This window comes from Capra hircus, chromosome 3 (genome assembly GCF_001704415.2).
Source record: "Capra hircus breed San Clemente chromosome 3, ASM170441v1, whole genome shotgun sequence".
In the NCBI taxonomy this organism is placed as follows: domain Eukaryota; kingdom Metazoa; phylum Chordata; class Mammalia; order Artiodactyla; family Bovidae; genus Capra; species Capra hircus.
The window spans coordinates 52,065,125-52,091,828 of record NC_030810.1 but is presented as its reverse complement, the minus strand read 5'-3'; the positions used below and the strand labels follow the sequence as shown (position 1 = coordinate 52,091,828).

General features: G+C 37.4%; 1 protein-coding gene across 1 annotated transcript in view; it reads right to left on the bottom strand.

Moving 5' to 3' along the window:
- LOC102190925 (medium-chain specific acyl-CoA dehydrogenase, mitochondrial) overlaps window positions 3,017-26,704 on the bottom strand; it is a 42,473-nt gene continuing 18,785 nt past the window's right edge. Inside the window, exons 6-11 of the mRNA XM_018045557.1 lie at window positions 16,565-16,695; window positions 14,364-14,472; window positions 9,734-9,874; window positions 9,086-9,181; window positions 5,211-5,459; window positions 3,017-3,940 (exon numbers count right to left, since the gene is read on the bottom strand). Of these exons, the coding sequence (XP_017901046.1) occupies window positions 3,869-3,940; window positions 5,211-5,459; window positions 9,086-9,181; window positions 9,734-9,874; window positions 14,364-14,472; window positions 16,565-16,695 (798 nt within the window). The 3' untranslated portion in view covers window positions 3,017-3,868. The remainder of the gene's footprint in view (window positions 3,941-5,210; window positions 5,460-9,085; window positions 9,182-9,733; window positions 9,875-14,363; window positions 14,473-16,564; window positions 16,696-26,704) is intronic.

The window sequence follows — 26,704 nt, the reverse complement described above, 5'->3', positions numbered from 1 at the left end:
GAACTCCAGGTGTTGGTGATGAACAGGGAGGCCTGGCGTGCTGCGGTTCATGGGGTCGCAAAGAGTTGGACACTACTGAGCAACTGAACTGAACTGAAGAGGAAATGTATTTGGTCTTTGTCCTCAGTCCCTGGGTGAGCTTGTAACCAAAATTGTGGTGTGCCTCTTGCCACTCAAAAGCCAATAAAGAAGAAAGTTGGGTAGAAAACAATAAATGCCAGAGAGGGTGTGGAGAGAAGAGACCCCTCCTATACTGTTGGGAATGTAAATTGGTACAGCCACTATGGAGAACAGTATGGAGGTTCTTTATAAAACTAAAAATAAAGCTAACCATATGACCCTATATTCCCATTCTGGGGCATATATCCAGAGAAAACATGATCCGAAAAGACACACGCACCCCAATGTTCACTGCAGCACTGTTTACAATAGCCAACACGTGGAAGCAACCTAAATGTCCATCAACAGAGGAATGGATAAGGTGTGATATATACATATACAATGGAATTTTACTCAGCCATTAAAAAGAATGAAATAATGCCATTTGTAGCGACATAAATGGACCTAGAGAATGTCATACTAAGGGAAGTAAGTAATACAGAGAAGGAAAAATATAGTGTATGACATCCTTCTATGCAGAATCTAAAAGAAATGATACAGATGAACTTACTTGTAAAACAGACTCAGACTTCAAGAATGAACTTACAGGTGCCAGGAGGAAGGGACCGTTAGGGAGTTAGGGATGGACATGCACACAATGCTGTATTTAAAGTGGATAACAAATAAAGACCTAGGGTATAGCACATGGAACTCTGCTTTATGTGGTAGCCTGGATGGGAGAGGAGTTTGGGGGAGAATGGATACATGTATATATATGGCTGAGTCCCTTCACTGTTCACCTAAAACTATTACAACACTGTTAATCAACTATACCCCAATACAAAATTAAAAGTTTTTTTTTTTAATCACCTAAAAACAACAAGAAAAAAAAAAAGAACCAAGTTTTGTGGAATGTTTGCTTTATTTTGGATGCTGGAAATGGCTGCGGGTGGGGGCAAGGAGGAGGGAGACATATATAAAGCCCGACTCACCACAACCTGACAATCAGGCCTTCTAGACAGAGAGCGCCACATGCAGAAACAGCAGTTAGCTCTGACAGTCATCTTGAAATTGGTCATGCAGTGGTCTGACCAGTATCATCTTGATAGCTTTAAATACAGTTAATCTTCAGTTCCAGGGTCAGTTTATTTCTATTTCCTTGAGACAAATTCTCAGAATTGTGGCAGCTTATGTCATGGCTACAGTCTGGTGGGGCTTTCAGACTCTATAATACAGCTCACAGGATATGGCTCAGAATACTTTCTATAGCTTTGGAGGAGGAACTAAATGTTCTTGACTTTGCTCACTGATTAAACAGTTACTGTTTCATCCTGTTTGACTGCTTTTCTTTGCTTCTGCATTTTCTCACTTCTCTGACTATATAAACTTTTTCTTCAGCTGAAGTTTCCCATAGACAACAGGCAGGTAAAGGACATGGGGAAGTGGGAGTGGTGGTGGGTAAGAACCATAATGTCCTGCTTCCCTTTCTGTTTTTTTTCCCCAATATTTGGTCATGCCTGCTCTAAGTTCATCAATTCCTTGGAATTTCCTGAGCAATAGAAGTATGTTATATTATTCCTAATGAGCTTCTTTCCAAGAGATATGCTAATGAGGTGACAGCGTGGGACCCCTAAAGAGGCTCAGGATGGGGCTGATCACCAAAAAGACCAAGTAATTAGAGGGTACTGTTGGGGTCTAGAATGCTGCCCACAGCACATTCCCCCCCCCCACCCCCGGCCCCCCGCCCCCATCCAACATATGCTGAAGCCCTTAACCATTCTCATGTGAGCATATTTGAAGCTTTGGACTTCAGAGAAGTAATGAAAGTTAAATGAGGTCATAAAGGTATGGTTCTAATCTAATAAAGCTGGTGTTCTTTAAGAAGAGACACCAGTGCCTGCTGTCTCCCTACAGTTGTGCACAGACATGAGGCTGGTGAGAACACAATGAGAAGGTAGTAGTGTATTACACAAACCAGGATGAGAGGCCTCACCAGAAATCAACCGAGATGGTACCTTGGTCTTAGACTTCTAGCCTCCAGAACCGTGAGAAAAAAAGTTTCTGTTGTTTAAGCCACCCAGTCTGTGGCATTTTGTTACAGGGACCTTAGCTGACTAATGCAGGTGGGAATTTCAGCCCCACCTGACATCTGGGGAGGAGAGGAAGGCTGAAGATTCTCCATAAAAACTTGAATGATGAGATTCAGGAGTTTCCAGATTACACACTGAACTTTGCTTCCAAGGAACACACTGAAGTACTGGAGGGGTGGTGCATTGGGAGAAGTTATGACACCCCGGGGTCTCTCCTTATACCTTGCTCTTTGCATTTCCTCCTCTGTAATAAACCAGTAAGTGTGTTTTATCTGAGTTCTGTGAGTCATTCTCACAAATTATCAAACCTGAGGGCAGGGACATGAAATACCCAAATTTGTAACCAAAGCGGACAGAAGTGTGGGTAGCCTGGGGATCCAAGATTTATAAGTGGTGTTGAAAGTGAGCTACCACTTCAGGCAGAGTGGGCCAGAGTTCTTAAACCTGTGGAGTCTGATGCTAACTATTCTGCATTATTGTCAGAATAAGATTGAACTGTGGATGCCCAGTTGGTATCAGAATTGGAAAATAAGTGACATAAGAAATATCATCTGGTATAACATATTTTAGCAGTATTCAACATTTAGAATTACAAACAAATAGTAATTTGTAATAGTAACAGTAATTCACATTTGGTCCTTTCATTATTCCATCTTGATATTTTCTGTGGTATCTAATAATGCAATCTAATTAAAATATGGACAGCTAACTTTATGCAGTTCAAAATCAAAACATGAATTCTTTTCCCATCATAGTAAATAAGTCAAGTATACACTATTACATGAAATAATAATACTTTTTGAAAAGAATATAAACACATACACAAATTGAACAGATATATAACACAGAACAAATTTAAGTTTATTTTTCGAATGTATGTGCATGAAATCAGATTGTACACAACACACCAAAGGTTAACCATAGACCAACAGAGTCATATAAAAATAATTTAAGGGAAACTGTATTGATTTTTTAAAAATAAGGCAAGTGAAATGTGGGCTCAGAATAATGTGGGTTCAAAATTAAAAACTTCTATGTAACTTCTGGTCACTGTTTAAAGGGAGAATATGAACATCAAATTTTTGACTATTACTATACAAAAGAGAAACCAAATGCTTTCCAAATTGCAGTAAAATTAATTCCTCTAATATAAGACCATTAAGTCTACAAAGTCACTGACAAGTTATTTAAATCCTAGAATATTTTCTCAATGTAAATTTTGGAACATTCTGAATACTTTATAAACGTTCTTTTCTGTCTTTGGAAAACCACTGAAATTCCAAGAAATTTCTGTTGCTCTAATTTTCAGAGGTTCAAACAACAAACTAAATGTATTTTTCTAGGTTAATGTAATTCAGGTACAATGGAACTAAAGGAAAACACATAACTTTAATAAAATCAAATGCATTATAGAAAGGGCAAGTCATAAAGTTAAACAAAAGTAGAAAACTTGGGTTGGCCCAAAAGTTCATTCAGGTTTTTTCATAACATTACAGAAAAACCCAAACAAACTTTTTGGCCAACTGAATACTATTAGAATCAGTTATACAGGTTTAGTACAAGAGAATTTATGTTAAAATTTTCACTGGAAAAAAAACCTTAAAGCCCTTCCTCTTTCCTGGAGTTTAAATAGTAGATCATATTCTAATTACTCAAGAATTATTAACATGGTGATCTGGTTACTTTTTATACCTGCCAATGTGTTCACGAGCTATAATAAGCCTTTGCATTTGTGCTGTACCTTCATAAATCTGGAAGAAAAAAAAAGTAGGTTAAATATAGTTCATATGTAAGTCCTCAGAATTTTAGACAGTACTCTAAACTCCATTCCAATACTAAACTGAATCAAACCACACATATGGTCTATAATCTACAGTGATTCTGAAATCTGATTTTCTGAAAACCATGAAAATACATAACTCTCTAAAGATTAGTTAAAATTGTTATAAGAACTCTACCAAAATTTTGGAGGACAGTCTTAAAAGGATATTGACTTTCAAAAAGTATTTGGGAAATCTAATGTTTAATGTTGCTGAAATATTTAACCAACTTTTTTGAGCTGTTTTAGCTAGTTGTCACCTTCAGTCATTTTCTATTCTTACTCTCAAACCTGAGTTTTACTTTTTGTTCCTAAGGAACTGAGTTGCTAATGAAAAAAGATCCTGGAAGGATTTGTTTTGTTCAGTTAAGTATTCCTAGAAGACAGCCCTCACTTCCAGTTTAAACTTCTAACTATTTGTTCAGATGCCAGAGAAAAGTAAAAAGGTAATAATTATAGGCTCCAGGGAAGGGAGAGCATTATCAAATAAACTTGGAACTTTAGATAAGGCACAAATTATGGTCCTCAGTTTTTTCAAATCTAAATTGAGGGGCTGTATTGCCCAAATTTCTTTCTTTAACATTCTATGATTCTACCTCTGGATTTTAAATGACTAGATTTGTCAAATAATTTCCTAGGGGTTGAGGGAAGTAATGGAGGAGATATTGAGAAGCATGGCTTATAAATACTTAAGGTACATGTGGCATGAGCATTTATATCTTATTTACTAAATCATCACTATCTCTTCACTACTATCACTAAGTTTTCTTAACCATCAATTTAATTTAGAAGACAGAGTCATATCACATTCTCCTCATGTTTTTTTACCTCCCAAATATGACATCAAGAGTTGTCAGGTAAGATTCAAAATAAAATAATTTAATTAGTTTATGTGATATGTAAACTTTTAGGAGAGCAAAGAGTGTTACAACTAGCTAGGATGTTAAGAATCAAAGAAGGATTATTCAGATAAATCTACATGTCTACACTGTTTGCTTTGTTATCTTGCTCACTCAAGGCATTTACCTCAAAGTAACATTCTTCTTTGTGTTAATTAGTTCTAAAAATTTAGGCTCACAGCCACTTATTATGATAATTTATTACTACCTGTGACATAAAATCTTTAAATAATCAGAGATCTACTGTATGATTTATGAATATTATGTTTCTTAAAAATCAACCATAATCATTTTTAACATTACCTGATAGATCTTGGCATCCCTCATTAATTTTTCTACAGGATATTTGGTATTAAATCCATTGCCTCCAAAAATCCGAACAGCATCAGAAGCTAACTGATTTGCGATATCGCCAGCATATGCCTTTGCAATAGAGGCATAATAGGTATTTCGGTGACCAGAATCAACTTCCCAAGTTGCTCTCTGGTAACTCAATCTAGCTAGTTCAACTTTCATTGCCATTTCAGCCAGCAAAAATGATATTCCTTGGTGCTAGAATTGAACAGAAAAAAGTTTAAGGTATTTTATTGAATAATTTAAAATTATTTCCCTGAAACTTTTTTTAACTTTAAAAACTAATTTTAGGCTTAAAAAGTTACACTCTGCTTCCTCCAGTGGTAACATATTACAAAACCATAGTATAATTAACATTGGTAAAATATTATCAGCTAAACTATATACCCTTATGGCAGAAAATGAAGAGGAACTAAAAAGCCTCTGGATGAAAGTGAAAGAGGAGAGTGAAAAAGTTGGCTTAAAGCTCAACATTCAGAAAACGAAGATCATGGCATCTGGTCCCATCATTTCATGAGAAATAGATGGGGAAACAGTGGAAACAGACGTTATTTCTTTGGGCTCCAAAATCAGTGCAGATGGTGACTGCAGCTGTGAAATTAAAAGACGCTTACTCCTTGGATGAAAAGTTATGACCACCCTAGATAGCATATTCAAAAGCAGAGACATTACTTTGCCGACTAAGGTCCGTCTAGTCAAGGCTATGGTTTTTCGTGTGGTCATGTATGGATGTGAGAGTTGGACTGTGAAGAAGGGTGAGCGCCGAAGAATTGATGCTTTTGAACTGTGGTGTTGGACAAGATTCTTGAGAGTCCCTTGGACTGCAAGGGGATCCAACCAGTCCATTCTGAAGGAGATCAACCCTGGGATTTCTTTGGAAGGAGTGATGCTGAAGCTGAAACTCCAGTACTTTGACCACCTCATGTGAAGAATTGACTCATTGGAAAAGACTCTGATGCTGGGAGGGATTGGGGGCAGGAGGAGAAGGGGACGGCAAAGGATGACATGGCTGGATGGCATCACTGACTCGATGGACATGAGTCTGAGTGAACTCCGGGAGTTGGTGATGAACAGGGAGGCCTGGCGTGCTGCGATTCATGGGGTCACAAAGAGTCGGACATGAGTGAGTGACTGAACTGAACTGAACTGAACTGAAACTAATACTTAATAATAAACATACATTTCACTAATCTGTATACATATAGCTCTGGTGACATAAATGAGCTAATATAAACTCTCTTTTTGTCCATAAATACAAAGAAATGTTTGACTTAAAAACAAAACAAGGGGGCTTCCCTTGTAGCTCAGTGGTAAAGAATCTGCCTGCTAATGCAGGAGACATAGGTTTAATCCCTGGTCCAGGTAGATTCCACATGCCATGGAACAACTAAGCAAGTGTGCCACAAATATTGGGCCTGTGCTCTCGAGCCCAGGAGCTGCAACTACTGAGCCCACGTGCCAACTGTTGAAACCTCTCCATTCCAGAACCTGTGCCACGCAACAAGAGAAGTCACTCCAATGAGAAGCCCGCTCACCACAACTAAGAGAGTTGCTCACTGCAACTAGAGAAATGCTTGCAAGTATAGCAACAAAGACCTAACACAGTCAAAAATAAAGTTATTTAAAAAATAAAAGCAAAATAAAGCAACTCAAAGGAAAGAAATTAATCTCCAAGGGCCTCCAAAAATTTAATCCTGATTGAGAAGCAATGACATGGGGAAGGAAAAATAATCAGATGAGATTTGAGTCTAATGTGATAGAAGTTGGAGTTTTAATGAACACAGAACAGGAGACATGTGAGAACGAAAAAGATGAGGGGCTGAAATTGAGACTCTCTGCCTATAAGAACTTCTCTTTCCTAAGGAAGAACTAAAAGTCTCAGCTCATCAAGGCAAGAAGGCCATAAGGAAGCTTATTTCTTGCCCAAGATTCTGTCTGGGAGATTTAAAAAAGGAATCTCTTTTAAGCATGTAGTCAATGTATGCAGCTGTGGTATAGGATTTCACAAGTGGAGAAATTCATGTGAAAAAAACAGCTCTAACAATGCTGAAACCTCTGGGCTACCTGATAAAAAGTATAAAAAAGTACGAAAACTGGTCTCTTGAATACTTCCACAATGCATTGAAGGAAACTAATGAATGCTGCTGCAGATAAGCTTATAAGCAAAAATCAAGACAGGAAAAAACTGGTCATAACAGAGAGATCAGATGCAGCAGGCCAAAATATTAGCCACCCTAAGAACTTGAAATAACAGAGAAAAAAATCAGAAAGTGACTATAACTGAAGTTTTATATAATTAAAGAGATAAAAAAGGAGAAAGAAAAGCTATGTTTAAAAACCAGGCCACCATAAAAGAAAGGGTAGAAATGAAAAAGAACCAAACATAAATTCTATAAATGAAAAAAGTCATTAAATGGATTGAAGAGGAGATTAGATGTAGGGTTAAAAAAAAACTGAAAAGCAAATCTGAGAAAGTTATCTAGATTATAGCAAAAATAAATTACATAATTGAGGTTGAGATACAGAAGTATACCAATCCGAGTTTCATCTATAGACCACAAATTGTTACTGGACTGGTTCATGATACACAAAGTGAGAGTAAGCATTTGTAACAATTTGATAGTGTTGTGACATTCTTATATTTTATAAAAATAATGGTACACAGTTGACTGGAAATTAAAACCTATCTTCTACCAGATAGTTTGAGAACCACTGACACACAGGGATAGAAATAGGGACTGTCCACTGTGCAATCAATAGTTACAGGAGTTATAGAAGAGAATACAGACAATGGGGAAGCATAAATGTTTGAAAAGGTAAGATTAAAAAGTTCTTGAGAACTGCCTGACAATCCAGTGGTTAGGACTCTTGAGTTTTCATTGCTCCAAGGGCCCAGGTTCAATCCCTGGCTGGGGAATTTAGAGCCCACAATACATGCTGCGTGGCCAAAACACAAACAACAATAACAAATAGTACTAAAATTGTTTGATTATTTGATAAACAAGAAGACATGAGAAGTAACACGGATTAAGAGCATGAAGCAGAACCCTGGATCTATGATTTCTAAATTGTGTGTTCTTGGACAAATTATTTATTCTAAGCTGCAGCTTCCTGGTCTTTAATTGAAATTGTATAAAATATGGTGGCTCAGAGGGTAAAAACGTCTGCCTGCAGTGCGGGAGACCCGGGTTCAATCCGTGGGTCGGGAAGATCCCCTGGAGAAGGAAATGGCAACCCACTTCGGTACTCTTGCCTGGAAAATTCCATGGACGGAGGAGTCTGGTAGGATACAGTCCATGGGGTCGCAAAGAGTCACACATGACTGAATGATTTCACCAATGGAAACTGTAGTACAAACAAAAAAGAGGGTACTGGTGGAATTAGATAATACAGGCACTTAAATATTAGGTGTTCTTTTTCTTCTTAATTAACATAAATCCCAAAGCAGACAACAAATATTAATAGTAGCAGAGTCTACAGAAGATCTACTCTTGGGACTTCCCTGGTGGTCCAGTGGCTAAGACTCCGCGTTCCCAGTGCAAGGGGCTGGAGTTCAATCCCTGGTCAGATAATTAGATCCTACATGCTGCAACTAAGACCTAGTGCAGCCAAATAAATTTTTATACACACACACACACACACACACATATATATATACATATGCAAATCTATTCTTAAAACCCACCCTGACACTTCCACTTCACATTATCTTCTTGTTACCAAAGCAGAAATAAACTATTTTTTATTTAAAAGATAGTTTTCAAATATTAAGTGAAAATGAATGGTTTTACATATGAACAAAACAAGTATAGTATTATAATTACCTCTATAAGCAGCTTTCCAAAAGTTTTTCTGCCCAGGGCATACTTGGTAGCTTCATCCAAAGCTCTCTGTGCTAGTCCCACAGCAGCAGCTGCAACCTAGCATTACATTTTACAAAGCAGAAGTTCATGTTGTCTTTAAAACACACATATAATGGCTACTTACCTAAAATCTAAGTTAAAGTTTGCACAAAGAGAAGCTGACCTATACCTTAAGGCAATAAAGGGTGGGGGAAATGACAAGCATTTTAATTTCTATTTTATGTGAATTAAAGGTTAATGGAAGGTATTTGTAAGGCACAGGATCATAGCCTAGAGATAAATCATTCTTTCTGTTTAACAGGGGAAAGCTTCTCAGGGGAAATATTCCTAAAGAGTGAGGCAAGAGGAATGAGTTCTCATCAGCAGGAATGATTAAATTAAATGTGAAATGCTTCTTTGTAAATCTAACAACTATAGTAATTTTGCTTTTACTAAAATAATTTCTGTAACAGCAAGAATGTGGAAGAATTCTTAGAAAAAAAAATCCCTCCATCTTTAATAAAAGCAGATATTTAAAAAGAAATACAGACCAAGCAACAATGTTAAAACAAAACTATTCAACATAATAAATGAAAACTCCTATAAAGGTTATTAAGTCATCTCACTTACTGGTGGTCTGGTTTTATCAAATGTTTCCATTGCAATTTTGAAACCAGCTCCCTCACCAATTAAAACATTTTCCTTAGGCACTCTCACATCTTCAAAGACAATTCCTCTTGTATCTGAACATTGCTGGCCCATATTTAATTCCTAATAAGGAAAACAATATGTAGCATGAAACATATTTTGAGCTAGCATGAATTCTTGCTTTAAGCACTGTTAAAGACTTTGAGATTTTCTGCAATTGCCTATTTATATGGAGGTGGACAAACTATGGTCTGCAATGCCTATTTTCTAAATATAGCTTTACAGGACTACAGTCACACCTATTCATTTACATATTCTCTGTGGCTACTTTCTTGCTCCAATGGTAGAATGAGTATTTGTGACAGAGACCAATTGGCCCTCAAAATCTAAAATACTTGTGTATACCATATCTTTGAAAAAAAAGTTTGTGAAACTCTCATCTAAAACAATGTTTCACAAACTCTGAAACTGTTGACTACAAATTGTCACTTACCTGTCAATGACAAATGGCACTTGCTGAGAGCATCTGCCAGTGACTGAACAAGGGCAGTCGCCATTTGCCTCTGCAGAGATTGAACCCTGTGGGGCTGCAGCTGCTGACTTTACCTCCCCAGGGAGTTCAGGGTGGAATGAGGCACTCTGTGCTCCAGGGAATCTGGCAGAACGGGTCTTTAGATGTGTGCTGTGTGCTAAGTTACTCAGTCATGTCTGACTCTTTACGACCCCATGGACTGGACTATAGCCCACCAGGCTCCTCTGCCCATGGGGACTCTCCAGGCAAGAATACAGGATTGGGTAGCCTATCCCTTCACCAGGGTATCTTCCTGACCCAGGAATTGAACCCGGGTCTCCTGAACTGCAGGTGGATTCTTTACCAGCTGAGCTACCAGGAAAACTCTCGTAAAGACCTACCAGTTCTTTTGATAGTTGGATATTTTCAGGAACTGAATTCATGATCCCACAGAGTCTCCTGGGAAACTTAACAGTCCTCTTAAGACACTCCTCCTTCCCATTTCCCTCTGGTGGCTCAGACATTGAAGAATCTGCCTACAATACAGGAGACCTGGGTTTAATCCCTGAGTCAAGATCTCATGGAGAAGGGAATGGCTAGAAAAATCACTAAATCCCTTCACGGTGACATTAGCTCCTTGGGACTAGCAGAAAACCTCTATAAAGTAAGCACTTGATTGCACTGAACTCCCCTTTACCAAGATCTTATATATTGACGTTCCCTGACTGCCTCTTTGGAGCTGTCTCTCAGAACTATCTGAAGTCCTGTCTCACAGGCTGCAGTCCTCGTTTTGCCCCAAATAAAACTTAACTCACAGCTCTCAAGTCGTTCATCCTTTTTCGTCAACAAAACCAACAGTAGTCTAAAGTTTACATGTACGTATTAACCACAAAGACAAATTTCATTGTATGTCTGAAGACTATCTTTTTGCCACAAATGTCAGTAAAAGCATTTGACATAATTTGCTTTGGAACATTTAATTTTAGCTTAACTAATAGAGCTAGCAATGCACTGAGTAAAAGTTGAACTTCTATTAATATTTATCTCTACCTCTGAGAATTAGGTGTTCTGAGATAGAATTTACATATAGAAAAATTAACTCTTTTAACATACACATTTCTAATAGTTTTGACAGATGTATATGTACTATCACCACAATGAAGATATTTCAGCATGCCTAAAAGTTCCTTTCTACTCTCTTAGTCAATTCCCTTACTCTACTCCCAATCCCAAGAAATCACCAATCTGATTTCATCCATAAGTTTTTCCTTTTCCAGAATGTCATATAAATGGAATAAGGTGATCCTTCTGTGTCTGACTTTTCACTTAGCAAAGTGCTTTTAAGATTCATCCATGTTGCTGCTGATCAGTATTTCAGAGTAGCATTCCCCTAAATGGATGTACCATATATCCTTTATCTGCTCACCAGCTGATGGGCATCCCCCACTGCCCTGCCACTCCCAAGTTTTCAGTAATTATAAATAAAGCTGCTATAAACATAGGTCCTTGTTTTTATTTCTCTTGGATAAATATCTAGGAGTGCTGGGTATGTGGTAAGTGCATGTTTAACTTGGTAAGAAATTGCCAGGGACATGAAAAGATACTTTTCATTACTAATTATTACAGAAATGGCAATGTAAACTACAATGGGTACCTCACACCGGCCAGAATGGCCATCATTAAAAAGTCTACAAATAAACTGACACAGCTACTATGGAGAACGGTATGGAGATTCCTTAAAAAACTAGGAATAAAACCACTATACGACCCAGCAATCCCACTTCTAGGCATATACTCTGAGAAAACCAGAACTGAAAAAGACACATATATTCCATTGTTCATTGCAGCACTATTCACAATAGCTAGAACATGGAAGCAACCTAGATGTCCATAAACAGATGAATGAATAAAGAAGTTGTGGTACATATATACACAATGGAACATTATTCAGCCATAAAAAGAAACGCATTTGAGTCAGTTCTAATGAGGTGGATGAATCTACAGCCTATCATACAGAGTGAAATAAGTCAGAAAGAGAAACATAAATACTGTATTCTAATGCATATATACAGAATCTAGAAAAATGGTACTGAAGAATTCATTCGCAGGGCAGCAGTGGAGAAACAGACATAGAGAACAGACTTATGGACATGAGGAGAGGGAAGGAGAGGGTGAGATGTATGCAGAGAGTAACATGGAAACTTACATTACCATATGAAAAATAGATAGCCAAGGGGAACTTGCTGTATGTCTCAGGAAACTCAAACAGGGGCTCTGTATCAACCCTAGAGGGGTGGGGGGATGGGGAGGAAGATGGGCAGGAGGTTCAAAAGGGAGGGGATATATGTATACCTATGGTTGATTCATGTTGAGGTTTGACAGAAAACAACAAAATTTGGTAAAGCAATTATCCTTCAATTAAAAATAAATAAATAAAAGTCTACAAATAATGCTGGAGAAGGTGTGGAGAAAAGGAACCCTTTTACACTGTTGGTGGGAATATAAATTGGTGCTACCACTATGGAAAGCAGTATGAAAGCAAAAATGGTAGTCATTCAGTTGTGTCCAACTCTTTGCAACCCATAGCCCACCAGGCTCCTCTGTCCATGGAATTCTCCAGGCAAGAATACTGGAGTGGGTAGCCATTCCCTTCTCCAGAGGATCTTCCAGACCCAGATGTTGAACTTGGGTCTCCTGCATTGCAGGCAGATTCTTTATCATCTAAGCCACCAGGGAAGCCCAGAAAACAGTATGGAGGTTCTTCAAAAAAAACAAAAATAGGGTTACCATACGATCCAGCAATTCCACTCCTGGGCATATACCCAGACAAAACTGTAATCTGAAAAGACACATGTACCCCTATGTTTCTAGTGGCACTATATACAATAGCTGAGACATGAACCCAACCTAAATGTCCATCAACAGATGAATGGATAAAGAAGATGTGGTATATATATACAACTGAATGTTCCTCAGCCATAAAAAGAATGAAATAATGCTGTTTGCAGTAACTTAGATGGTCCTAGAGATTATCCTACTAAGTGAAGTAAGTTAGAAAAAGAAAGGCAAATACAATATGATATCACCCTACATGTGGAATCTTGGAGTAGGAAATAACAACTCACTCCAGTATTCTCGCCTGGAAAATCTTAGGGACAAAGAAGCCTGGCAGGCTATAGTCCATGGGGGTCACAAGAGTTGGACGTGACTGAGCACATATGTGCAATCTAAAATACAAGACAAATGAACATATCTACAAGACAGAAACAGACTCCCAGACACACAGAACAGACTTGTGGTTACCAAGGTGGGTGGTGAGGGAGGAAGGATTGAGAGTTTGGGATTAGCAGATGTAAACTAATATATCCAGAAAGGATAAACAACAAGGTCCTACTATATAGCACAGGGAACTGTATTCAATATCCTGTGATAAACCATAATGGAAAAGAATATGAAAAATATATATATAACTGAATCACCCTTCTGTACAGCAGAAATTAACCCAACATTATAAATCAACTATACTTCAATGATATATATATATGAAAAAAGAAATTGCTAAGAAATTATTTCCCCTCAATGTTTTGTTTTAAAATTTTTCAAACCAACAGAAGAACTGCAAGGAGTAAAATGAATACCTATATACCTTTGCCTAGATTCACCAATTATGGCACATTTGCTTTATTTCTGTGTTTTGTGTGTGTGTATAACTATTAGCTATTAGCATTATTTGTTGAATTATTTGAGAGGAAGTTGTAGATACCATGACCCTTCTTAAGAGAAAAATATAATCTGGTTTTTAATAAGCAGCATGAGAAGCAGGAGCAATGAGAATATAGACAAACTGTAAACATAAAGAATTGTATATGTATACAAATTGTATACAACTTGGCCACTCTTTCAAAAGACTTGAAACGACTATTCTCAACTTAAAAATCTTCAGGAAGGATTATTTTACCTGATAACATCAAATGCAGCTTTATTTTTATTGCAACTTAATACAAACAAAATGTTTTCAATAAAGGAAACTGAAATTAGTAATTTTTAAATTTATAGTTAAAACAATATTGGAGGCCTTGATCACTATAAGTACACACTTACCTTTCTTCCAATCTGTATTCCTGGGGTGTCTGCCTCCACAATAAAGTCAGTAAAGCCTTTACTAGCAGGAGCCTTAGGATCTGGATCAGAACGAGCCAATAAAAAATACCTAATAAACATGATGATAAAGATAATGGTGTCAGATAACAACATACAACATATGATGACTCCCATTTCAGTTAACCCTCCCAACAATCCCAATTATTATTACTCCCATTTTAGAGAAGAAATGAAGCATCAGAAAGATTTAAAAGCTTGCCCAGGTCATAATCTTATGATGTGGCAGAGCTAGTATTTCAACCCACATCTACTTCTTTCCCAGAAAGATTTAAAAATGCAACATGAGGAGAAAAGGCAAAAACATCCAAATATCCATGCAACCCATGTTCTAGATAGCCTGGAATAGGAGAACTTTTTAAAAAATTCCTTAAACAACAAATTTATTTTTTGTGCTTAAAGCTAATGAACTATCACTCATTCTACAGTTTTACTTAATAGTTTAAAAAAATAGTAAAAACTCCTTTTCCAGTTTCACATTTTACCTAATTTGTCTTATTATATGATGAGTTGTACTTAATGAATTCTTACAGTTGTGAAAGGTTCTAGTCCCATTATTGGATTTCTCTCACTTGTTACATTGTAATCATTTCTTCACTTTTTTATTACTTGGTGATATTATGATAACTCAAAAATAACAGTATCTGCTGCTGCTGCTAAGTTGCTTCAGTCGTGTCCGACTCTGTGCGACCCCATAGATGGCAGCCCACCAGGCTCCCCCGTCCCTGGGATTCTCCAGGCAAGAACACTGGAGTGGGTTGCCATTTCCTTCTCCAATGCATGAAAGTGAAAAGTGAAAATTGAAAGTGAGGTCGCTCAGTCGTGTCCGACTCCTAGCGACCCCATGGACTGTAGCCTACCAGGCTCTTCCGTCCATGGGATTTTCCAGGCAAGAGTACTGGACTGGGATGCCATTGCCTTCTCCAATAATATCTAGCACTCCATAATATTGAACACTCATAAAGTGATGGACATATTTAACATAAACAGTAAACTCACTCTCAGGAATAATGCTTTTCTTGCCAAAAAATAATGCTGAAAGAGCACACATGTATATATTGAATCAGAATTTTTGCAGACAAGGAAAGATAGTCCATTTTAGTTCATTATTCCAATCAGCAGAGAGAACTTCCTCTGTAAGTTTCTATTTATATACTTGTAATGATGAGTAAATACATTTTTCCCATGACAACTTACATATTAAACAGAACCACTATCGAAATGCTTGTCCTTATGCTGAGCTATACTCTACATTTGTCTCACTTTCACCCATTTATTCTAAACTGGCTTTCTGAAGCAAATGTATGAACCTAGTCTTCTTTGTATGAGACATTATTTCAAAATTTTTTAATTCTTCCAATACAAATCTAATTCCTTTATTCTTTACAGGACATGTTTTCCGCCCTCAACCTAATCAAGAACATTTACTTGCTTTTGAATTTATTCCATTTTGTCAATGCCTGTCTTAAAAAGTGTTTCCTAGTACTGCTGCCATTTTTTCCTGTTTGTTTCACGCTATACTTCAGCAAGAAACTACATTCACTTCTTAAAGGCAGATACATTGGACGGTTGATTCCTATTGACCCTTTTTTCTTTCTTTTTTTTTTTTTTTCACAAATAGTGCTATCAAATATGTTTCCCTTCAACATTTTATATTTATACAAGTGATTTTATGACATTCTGTTGAACTTCATGTCACTATTTTTGAACTTACATACTTGGGCCTTTTAGATTTTTTTAAGTAAAATTCTGTCCACTCTAAAAGATAATGCTTATTGCTCAGGATTAGAGAAATGTGCTATACCAGTGAGAGTCTTAGGGGAATGGCTCCAAGGAGGTTCTGGTGCAGAGAATGGAGCCAAGTAGATGGAGCTCTAGCTTTCCTAGTTAGATTCAACTAGAGCAGGTGTTTTTGTTTTATTTTATTTTACAAATTAAACTTCTGAGACAATTTGAAGAAATAGCTCAGGACTTAGAACTTTTAAAAATTACTCAATTATTTATAATCTTTTTTGGACCATCCAGTTCCGTGAATAAAACTTATCTTAATTGTGGTGGCTTAATAACAAAGGAAAGGAGAGGGGGGAGATTCTGAATATGCAATAATGAAGAAACAATGTACAGAGATGTTTTAAACAACATACCAATTAGCTTTTCCTCCACTGGTTATCCACATCTTCTGACCATTAATAATATACTCATCTCCTTTCTTTTTTGCTTTGGTTTTTATACCAGCTACATCAGAGCCTGCTACAGGTTCTGTTACACAACAGGCCTTGAATATATGGAAAAAAGGAAATAAATAAATGTTAATTATTAAATTATGAACATTTAGAACCAGAAATGTATCTTATTTTTTGTCAATAATTTTAAATATTTTAAAATATGTAAAAATAAAATGTTCTTACAGAATCAAACTCTTTAAGTGTAAAAACATTTAGTATGTAATTTAAAACAAGATGTAGGATACCAATTATTGTTGTTCAGTTGCTAAGTCATGTCCAACTCTTTGCAACCCCATGAACTGCAGCACACTAGGTTTCCCTGTCCTTCACTATGAAGAATACCAATAATCTATGTCAAAAATTAAAATGTTAGGTATCTTCAACCAAGTTAAATTCAATTTCACATCATTCATTCAAACATGTACTGAGTAGTATCTACTATTTACCAGATTATAAAAGAGGAGATTAAAATATCTTGTCTTCAAAATTTTTACAATATAACAGTAGAGATGAATACTATAGAATACTATACTGTAATGACATATCTAAGTATTATAGTCGTACATAAAGGGCTTAAAAAACTAGGTTTAGTTTTAGGGTGTCCAGAAAGCTTCCAGAGGTGATGCTTAAATTAAGTCTCAAAAAATGAAAAGGAATACTTAAAGGATAATCAGATTCTATAACATGTATACAGATTCTATAGCATATAAAGGAATGGTAGAAAATTAATCTGGGAAGAAAGGAGGGGAACAGATGACAAAAAACACTTTTATTACACTAAGTTAAAATTTTATCTGGTAGAAAGAACAGGAGCTTATTAAGGCTCTTCGACAGAGGTGTGACAAGATGTGAACATTAATGGATAAAGGGATAAGTTCAGTTCAGTTCAGTCACTCAGTTGTGTCTGACTCTTTGCCACCCCATGGACTGCAAAACACCAGGCCTCACCACCCATCACCAACTCCTGGAATCTACTTAAACCCATGTCCATTGAGTCAGTGATGCCATCCAACCATCTCTTCCTCTGTCGTCGCCTTCTCCTACCTTCAATCTTTCCAGCATCAGGGTCTTTCCAAATAAGTCAGCTCTTCGCATGAAATGGCCAAAGTATTGGAGTTTCAGCTTCAGCATCAGTCCTTCCAATGAATATTCAGGACTGATCTCCTCTAGGATGGACTGGTTGGATCTCCTTGCAGTCCAAGGGACTCTCAAGAGTCTTCTCCAACACCACAGTTCAAAAGCATCAATTCTTCGGCACTCAGCTTTCTTTATACTCCAACTCTCACATCCATACACGACTACTGGAAAAACGAGAGCCGTGACTAGATGGACCTTAGTCGGCAAAGTAATGTCTCTGCTTTTGAATATGCTATCTAGGTTGGTCATAACTTTTCTTTCAAGGAGTAAGCGTTTTTTTTAATTTCATGGCTGCAGTCGCCATCTGCAGTGATTTTGGAGCCTCCAAAAATAAAGTCTGACACTGTTTCCACTGTTTCCCCATCTATTTCCCATGAAGCGATGGGACCAGATGCCATGATCTTAGTTTTCTAAATGTTGAGCTTTAAGTCAACTTTTTCACTCTCCTCATTCACTTTCATCAAGAGGTTCTTTAGTTCTTCTTCACTTTCTGCCATAAGAGTGGTGTAATCTGCATATCTGAGGTTATTGATATTTCTCCTGGCAGTCTTGATTCCAGCTTGTGCTTCATCCAGCCCAGTGTTTCTCATGATGTACTCTGCATATCAGTTAAACAAGCAGGGTGACAAGATATAGCCTTGACGTACTCCTTTTCCTATATGGAACCAGTCTGTTGTTCCACGTCCAGTTCTAACTGTTGCTTTCTGACCTGCATACAGATTTCTCAAGATTCAGGGATAGTGGAAGGCATACAGATTTCCCAAGAGGATAAAGGGAAGCTGGAAGGGTGACCAACGGGTTGCTGAAGTTCATTCACGTTTACTGTGTGATGGGAACTGTGAATAAAAGGCCTAAAGACACAAGTTCCTCACCCTTAAGGTACTTAGTCCAAAGAGAGAAATCTTAACAGTTCGTTTTAATTTAAAGTAGTAAAGGACCATAAGGACATCAGAAATGACTACTTAGGTCTAAGGAAGGGTGGGAGGTGAGTGATAAGGAGGGTAATAATACTTTTGGAGAAGATACAATGAATACTCATTGGAGGAGATAAGTCTTGAAGGACAAATAAATGAGGCAAGCAGATCTAGGCACAGAAGAATGAAATAGAATTGCGCAGGGCAAAGTACTAGCAGTTCAGGTGTTGTTCAGGCAGTAAGTCATGTATGACTCTTTGCAACCCCATGGATTGCGCATGCCAGGCTTCCCTGTCCTTCAATATCTCCCGGAGTTTGCTCAAATTCATGTCCATTAAGTTTAGTTCAGTTCAGTCGCTCAGTCGTGTCTGACTCTTTGCGATGCCATGAATCGCAACACACCAGGCCTCTCTGTCCATCACCAACTCCCAGAGTTCACTCAGACTCACATCCATCAAGTCAGTGATGCCGTCCAGCCATCTCATCCTCTGTCGTCCCCTTCTCCTCCTGCCCCCAATCCCTCCCAGCATCAGAGTCTTTTCCAATGAGTCAACTCTTCTCATGAGGTGGCCAAAGTACTGAAATTTCAGCTTTAGCATCATTCCTTCCAAAGAACACCCAGGACTGATCTCCTTCAGAATGGACTGGTTGGATCTCCTTGCAGTCCAAGGGACTCTCAAGAGTCTTGTCCAACACCACAGTTCAAAAGCATCAATTCTTCAGCGCTCAGCCTTCTTCGCACTCCAACTCTCACATCCATACATGACTACTGGAAAAACAAGAGCCTTGACTAGACGGACCTTAGTCAGCAAAGTAATGTCTCTGCTTTTGAATATGCTATCTAGGTTGGTCATAACTTTTCTTTCAAGGAGTAAGCGTCTTTTAATTTCATGGCTGCAGTCACCATCTGCAGTGATTTTGGAGCCCCCCAAAATAAAGTCTGACACTATTTCCACTGTTTCCCCATCTATTTCCCATGAAGTGATGGGACCGGATGTCTATTAAGTAGGTGATGCTATATCTAACCATCTCATCCTCCATCACTCCCTTCTCCTTTCTTTCAATCTTTCCCAGGATCTGGGTCTTTTCCAGTTAGTCAGCTTTTAGAATCAGGAAGCCAAAGCATTGGAACTCCAGCTTAAGCATCAGACTTTCCAATGAATATTCAAGGCTGATTTCCTTTAGTACTGACTGGTTTGATCTCCCTGTAGTCCAAAGGACTCCTAAGAGTCTTCTATAGCAACACAATTCAAAGGCATCAATGGATTTATTTTTTTTTATCAATTATTTAAGTCTAGCCAAAAATAATGTCTAAGAGATAAGTCCATGTAGCAAGGTAAAGGTCAGATCTAAACATAAATCATACAGATCATAGCATTAGCACTGTTGATTTATATAAAACACTCTTGACTTAAATTGCCAAACCAGTCTCCCCACTGGTGTTAAGGTTTGGTATACTCACTGAATAGCCTATTAAGTCTCCAGTTCCAGGCTTTACCTCTCCCCTGACCTTTACCCTCTTACATGGATTTATCTATTAGACATTCTTCTTGGTAATAAATATGTTAAACAAAATGTATCTCAAACAAAATAATTTTCTGTCCACTCTTCAGAACTACTTCTCGTCTATATTATCTAAAAGTGGCACTAGTGGTAAAGAATTCACTGGCCAATGCAAGAGATGCTAAAGATGTGGGTTCAATCCCTGGGTTGGGAAGATCCCCTGGAGTAGGGAATGGCAACTCACTCCAGTATTCTTGCTTGGAAAATCCCATGGACAGAGGAGCCAGGAGGCTATAATCTGCTGCTGCTGCTGCTGCTGCTGCTGCTAAGTTGCTTCAGTTGTGTCCGACTCTGTGTGACCCCATAGATGGCAGCCCACCAGGTTCCCCCGTCCCTGGGATTCTCCAGGCAAGAACACTGGATTGGGTTGCCATTTCCTTCTCCAATGCATGAAAATGAAAAGTGAAAGTGAAGTCGCTCAGTCGTGTCCGACTCTTAGCGACCCCATGGACTGCAGCCCACCAGGTTCCTCCATCCATGGGACTGTCCAGGCAAGAGTACTGGAGTGGAATGCCATTGCCTTCTCCGAGGCTATAATGTATGGGGTCACAAAAAGTCAGACGTGACTGACCATGGTATCTAAAATAAGAGTAATGAAACCATTCTACTCTGTACTTATCATACCATGTTAGAGTACTATATGTAACTCTATGATATTTTGAGTCAACTTTAAAAAGGTGATGGGACTTTATTGGAACAAAGGATGAGAAAACTGGCTCTAATTAGCTTAGAAAAGATAAGATTCACATGACAGCCATAATGAAATAGCTGAAGGGTTATATAAGCAAGGGAAAGAATTTGACTTGATAGGAGAAACCTACTATGAAATTATTCAAACTTACTGAACACCTATTATGGTATCAGGTGGTGAAATGATAAAAAGAAATGACACAATCCTTTTCCTCAGGAGCACATAATCTAGAAAAGCGTTCTAATGGTCAGAGATACTCCCAAATGCAGCTGCTTCAGGAGCCTGTGACTCCCAGACAGGAAAACATGAGCTACATGGTCTTTTCACAGATATGTGATAGAGCAAATTCAGATGACACATAAAGTTAACTAGATTACTCTCCTACCTGGAGATTCAAAGATGTTTTCAGCATCATAACAACAACAAAAAAGTATTACGCAAATGAACTGTTCAGAAAAAATAACACTTTAAAATACAAAAATTTTAAGTATTGATAACTTTGGAAATTTTTTCCTTAAAATGTGCTATTAGACATTTCTCTGGTTTATAATGTATAGTTTTTAAAGAGCTTATGAAGTGTATGGGTTTGTGTTTCTATACAAAATGGATGGTTTTTGTCTTATTTGATTGCCAAGGAGTAATTTTATGTTTTTTTCGGCAGAAGCTACTATTGCTCCCATTGCAACTTGTCTTCATTCAGCTCAGTTGCTCAGTCGTGTCCGACTCTTTGCGAACCCATGAATCGCAGCACGCCAGGCCTCCCTGTCCATCACCAACTCCCAGAATTCACTCAGACTCACGTCCATCGAGTCAGTGATGCCATCCAGCCATCTCATCCTCTGTCATCCCCTTCTCCTCCTGTCCCCAATCCCTCCCAGCATCAGAGTCTTTGCCAATGAGTCAACCCTTCACATGAGGTGGCCAAAGTACTGGAGTTTCAGCTTTAGCATCATTCTTCCAAGGAAATCCCAGGGCTGATCTCGTTCAGAATGGACTGGTTGGATCTCCTTGCAGTCCAAGGGACTCTCAAGAGTCTTGTCCACCACCACAGTTCAAAAGCATCAATTCTCTGGTGCTCAGCTTTCTTCACAGTCCAACTCTCACATCCATACGTGACCACAGGAAAAACCATAGCCTCGACTAGACGGACCTTAGTTAGCAAGTATTACCTCTGTTTTTGAATATGCTATCTAGGGTGGTCATAACTTTCCTTCCAAGGAGTAAGAGTCTTTTAATGTCATGGCTGCAGTCACCATCTGCAGTGATTTTGGAGCCCAAAAAGATAAAGTCTGACACTGTTTCCATTGTTTCCCCATCTATTTTCCATGAAGTGATGGGACCAGATGCCATGATCTTCGTTTTCTGAATGTTGAGCTTTAAGCCAACTTTTTCGCTCTCTTCTTTCACTTTCATCAAGAGGCTTTTTAGCTCCTTTTCACTTTCTGCCATAAGGGTGGTGTCATCTGCATATCTGAGGTGATTGATATTTCTCCCTGCAATCTTGATTCCAGCTTGTGTTTCTTCCAGTCCAGCGTTTCTGATGATGTACTCTGCATAAAAGTTAAATAAGCAGGGTGACAATATACAGCCTTGACGTACTCCTTTTCCTATTTGGAACCAGTCTGTTGTTCCATGTCCAGTTCTATCTGTTGCTTCCTGACTTGCATACAGATTTCTCAAGAGGCAGGTCAGGTGGTCTGGGATTCCCATCTCTTTCAGAATTCTCCACAGTTTATTGTGATCCACACAGCAAAGGCTTTGGCATAGTCAATAAAGCAGAAATAGATGTTTGAACTCTCTTGCTTTTTCCATGATCCAGCGGATGTTGGCAATTTGATCTCTGGTTCCTCTGCCTTTTCTAAAACCAGCTTGAACATCAGGAAGTTCATGGTTCACGTATTGCTGAAGCCTGGCTTGGAGAGTTTTGAGCATTACTTTACCAGCATGTGAGATGAGTGCAATTGTGCAGTAGTTTGAGAATTGCCTTTCTTTGGGATTGGAATGAAAAGTGACCTTTTCCAGTCCTGTGGCCACTGCTGAGTTTTCCCAATTTGCTGGCATATTGAGTGCAGCACTTTCACAGCATCATCTTTCAGGATTTGAAATAGCTCAACTGGAATTCCATCACCTCCACTTGCTTTGTTCCTAGTGATGCTTTCTAAGGCCCACTTGGCTTCACATTCCAAGATGTCTGGTTCTAGATGAGTGATCACACCATCGTGATTATATGGGTTGTGAAGATCTTTTTTGTACAGTTCTTCTGTGTATTCTTGCTACCTGTTCTTAATATCTTCTGCTTCTGTTAGGTCCAGACCATTTCTGTCCTTTATAGAGCCCATCTTAGCATGAAATGTTCCCTTGGTATCTCTAATTTTCTTGAAGAGATCTCTAGTCTTTCCCATTCTGTTGTTTTCCTCTATTTCTTTGCATTGATTGCTGAAGAAGGCTTTCTTAACTCTTCTGGCTATTCTTTGGAACTCTGCATTCAGATGCTTATATCTTTCCTTTTCTCCTTTGTTTTTCACTTCTCTTCTTTTCACAGCTATTTGTAAGGCCTCCCCAGACAGCCATTTTGCTGTTTTGCATTTCTTTTCCATGGGGATGATCTTGATCCCTGTCTCCTGTACAATGTCATGAACCTCCATCCATAGTTCATCAGGCACTCTATCTATCAGATCTAGGCCCTTAAATCTATTTCTCACTGCCACTGTATAATCATAAGGGATTTGATTTATGTCATACCTGAATGGTCTAGCGCTTTTCCCTACTTTCTTCAATTTAAGTCTGAATTTGGTAATAAGGAGTTCAAAATCTGAGCCACAGTCAGCTCCTGGTCTTGTTTTTGTTGACTGTATAGAGCTTCTCCATCTTTGGCTGCAAAGAATATAATCAATCTGATTTCAGTGTTGACCATCTGGTGATGTCCATGTGTAGAGTCTTCTCTTGTGTTGCTGGAAGAGGGTGTTTGGAACCAAAGCAAAAACAATACCTAGTTGTGGATGTGACTGGTGATAGAAGCAAGGTCCGATGCGGTAAAGGGCAATATTGCATAGGAACCTGGAATGTCAGGTCCATGAATCAAGGCAAATTGGAAGTGGTCAAACAAGAGATGGCAAGGGTGAATGTCGACATTCTAGGAATCAGCGAACTAAAATGGACTGGAATGGATGAATTTAACTCAGATGACCATTATATCTACTACTGCAGGCAGGAATCCCTCAGAAGAAACGGAGTAGACATCATGGTCAACAAAAGAGTCCGAAATGCAGAACTTGGATACAGTCTCAAAAACGACAGAATGATCTCTGTTTGTTTCCAAGGCAAACCATTCAATATCACAGTTATCCAAGTCTATGCCCCAACCAGTAACGCTGAAGAAGCTGAATTTGACCGGTTCTATGAAGACCTACAAGACCTTTTAGAACCAACACCCCAAAACGATGTCCTTTTCATTATAGGGGACTGGAATGCAAAAGTAGGAAGTTAAGAAACACCTGGAATAACAGGCAGATTTGGCCTTGAAATGCAGAATGAAGCAGGGCAAAGACTAATAGAGTTTTGCCAAGAAAATGTCTTCATTACCACACTGTAATTCAAGAAAATTAGTATTTATTTTTATATAAATATATTAAAGTAGTATTCTTATTATTATAAATATTAAAAGATTGTCTTAAAAGATATTAATTTAGTATTCTTAAGGATATTAATATTCTTCAATAGTAGGAGAATGTATTACAATAATATTCTTTTATTCATAACTATTTATTTATGAAGAATTTATTTTGCATAATTGTATAAATCCTATGATACAATAATACAAATATAATAAAACAATTTGGGTAAGGATCTGAGGGTCTACCAGTGTTGTGACCAGGAACCCAGTTTTATTCGCTGTTTTATTCTAAGTCCACCTGGTACACAGTATTCACAAATTTAGAAGAATGAGAATAACATTATAAGCTTATTAGTGATGATGCTACCACCTTATTTTTGTAGATTTTACTAAGGAATTTTGCATTGTTCTCTATTAAATTACTAACTTGTTTGATCTTACACTCTAAAGGGACTGGAGGTAGTTTATATATTACATTTTTTTTTTTAAAATCACAGTGAAGTAAAAGTAAACTAGAAGAATAATATACTATAACACATGCTTTGAGGTTCAGATAATTACTAACAGAGGACTATAAAACTGGCTCTATGCTTCCTACTTACCAAAACAAAAAATTCTATCTGTATGTGTAAACTGGCATATAGCAAGGAATTCAGATATTAAGTGAATGGATGGATGAATGAATGGCAGTTAAAGAGAAACAAAGTTTCCCCTGGTATTAGCTATGAAAGAAATTTCTCTATTATATTGCAAAAGGGACACTATGTGAAGATATTCTTATAAAAACATAAGTACTTTATCTTACTGTATGCTTCTAAGCTGTTATATGCCCTATTTTCAGAAGAGATTTTGAAGCTAAGTAACTATATAAGATCCTACTGCTACTACATTGCTTGAAGATAGGTCTTGGAACCTCAACTTTAGCATTGTTTCAGTTACATTTCAGCTATTAATACTTCCCAGTTCCACTGGAAATGCATGGTTTTATGACAAGAGTTTTCTTTACCACTGTTAGGATTTTTCAGACACTTCAAAGTTCTTAGACCATGTTTGGACAAATAAGTTTACTGAAGGTCTTGCCTATGACAAGCTTGTTCTAACAGTCTAATACTTGTTTCTAGCCATCTAATATTGTATATATTTTAGGTATATGCTGTTTAAAAAATTTCACCCAATTTTTAAAAAAGAAATAGGTTTCTTATTATTTTAATATATATATATACATATATATATATACAATAATGCAATTAGTTTTGATTTTTGGAAAAATTTTCTGTACTAAGTGGTATTGAAAAATAATTATACAGCTCCTTGCTCTGTGATAACCTAGAGGGGTGGGATGGAGGGAGTAGGAGGAAGGTCTAAGAGGAGGGGATATATGTGTTGAGTACATATAGCTGATACACTTCATTATACAGCAGAAGCTAACTCAACACTCTAAAGCAATAATACTCCAATAAAAAAAAACAATCACAGTGTTACCCTTATTTATTTCTGTTCTCATATCCTCAAAAAGAGTATAACTGATCACACGATCTGGCAAGAGATTAAGTCTTACAAATATGTATTAACCCTGTAAAGTTAAGCCCAAAGACTTATCTTTTTCTGTATAAATTTTTACCATGACATTATTTTTAAAAGCAACAATCTAAGGAATTTAAATATTCAATAATATGGACTAGTGAAATAATTTATAGTATATCAATGAGATAGCATATTATGTAGTAAAAAATATCACAGTATTTAAAAAGTAGAGCATAAAAGTGCTTATTATATTAAAAAGGATATAAAACTGCACATATGACCATAACCGTGAAAAATACATCTGTATGTATTAAAAAATCAAATAGAATATACAGTAATACAGTAAGACAGTTATACCAGTTAACTTCATATCTGAGGGATTACAGACATTTTTGTTCTTCTTCATATCTTTCTAAATCTTCTATATCATTTTCATAATCAGAAAAAATTTTAAATATTAATTTCTAGAAAGTTTTAAAAAACAATAATACTATAATTTTATAAATATTATTGGGCATTAACTGAAACAGTATAAATTAAGCAATACTTTGAATTAATATACCTATTGATTATCTTCATGTTCACCCTTGGCTTCATATTTGAGTATATCAATTGCA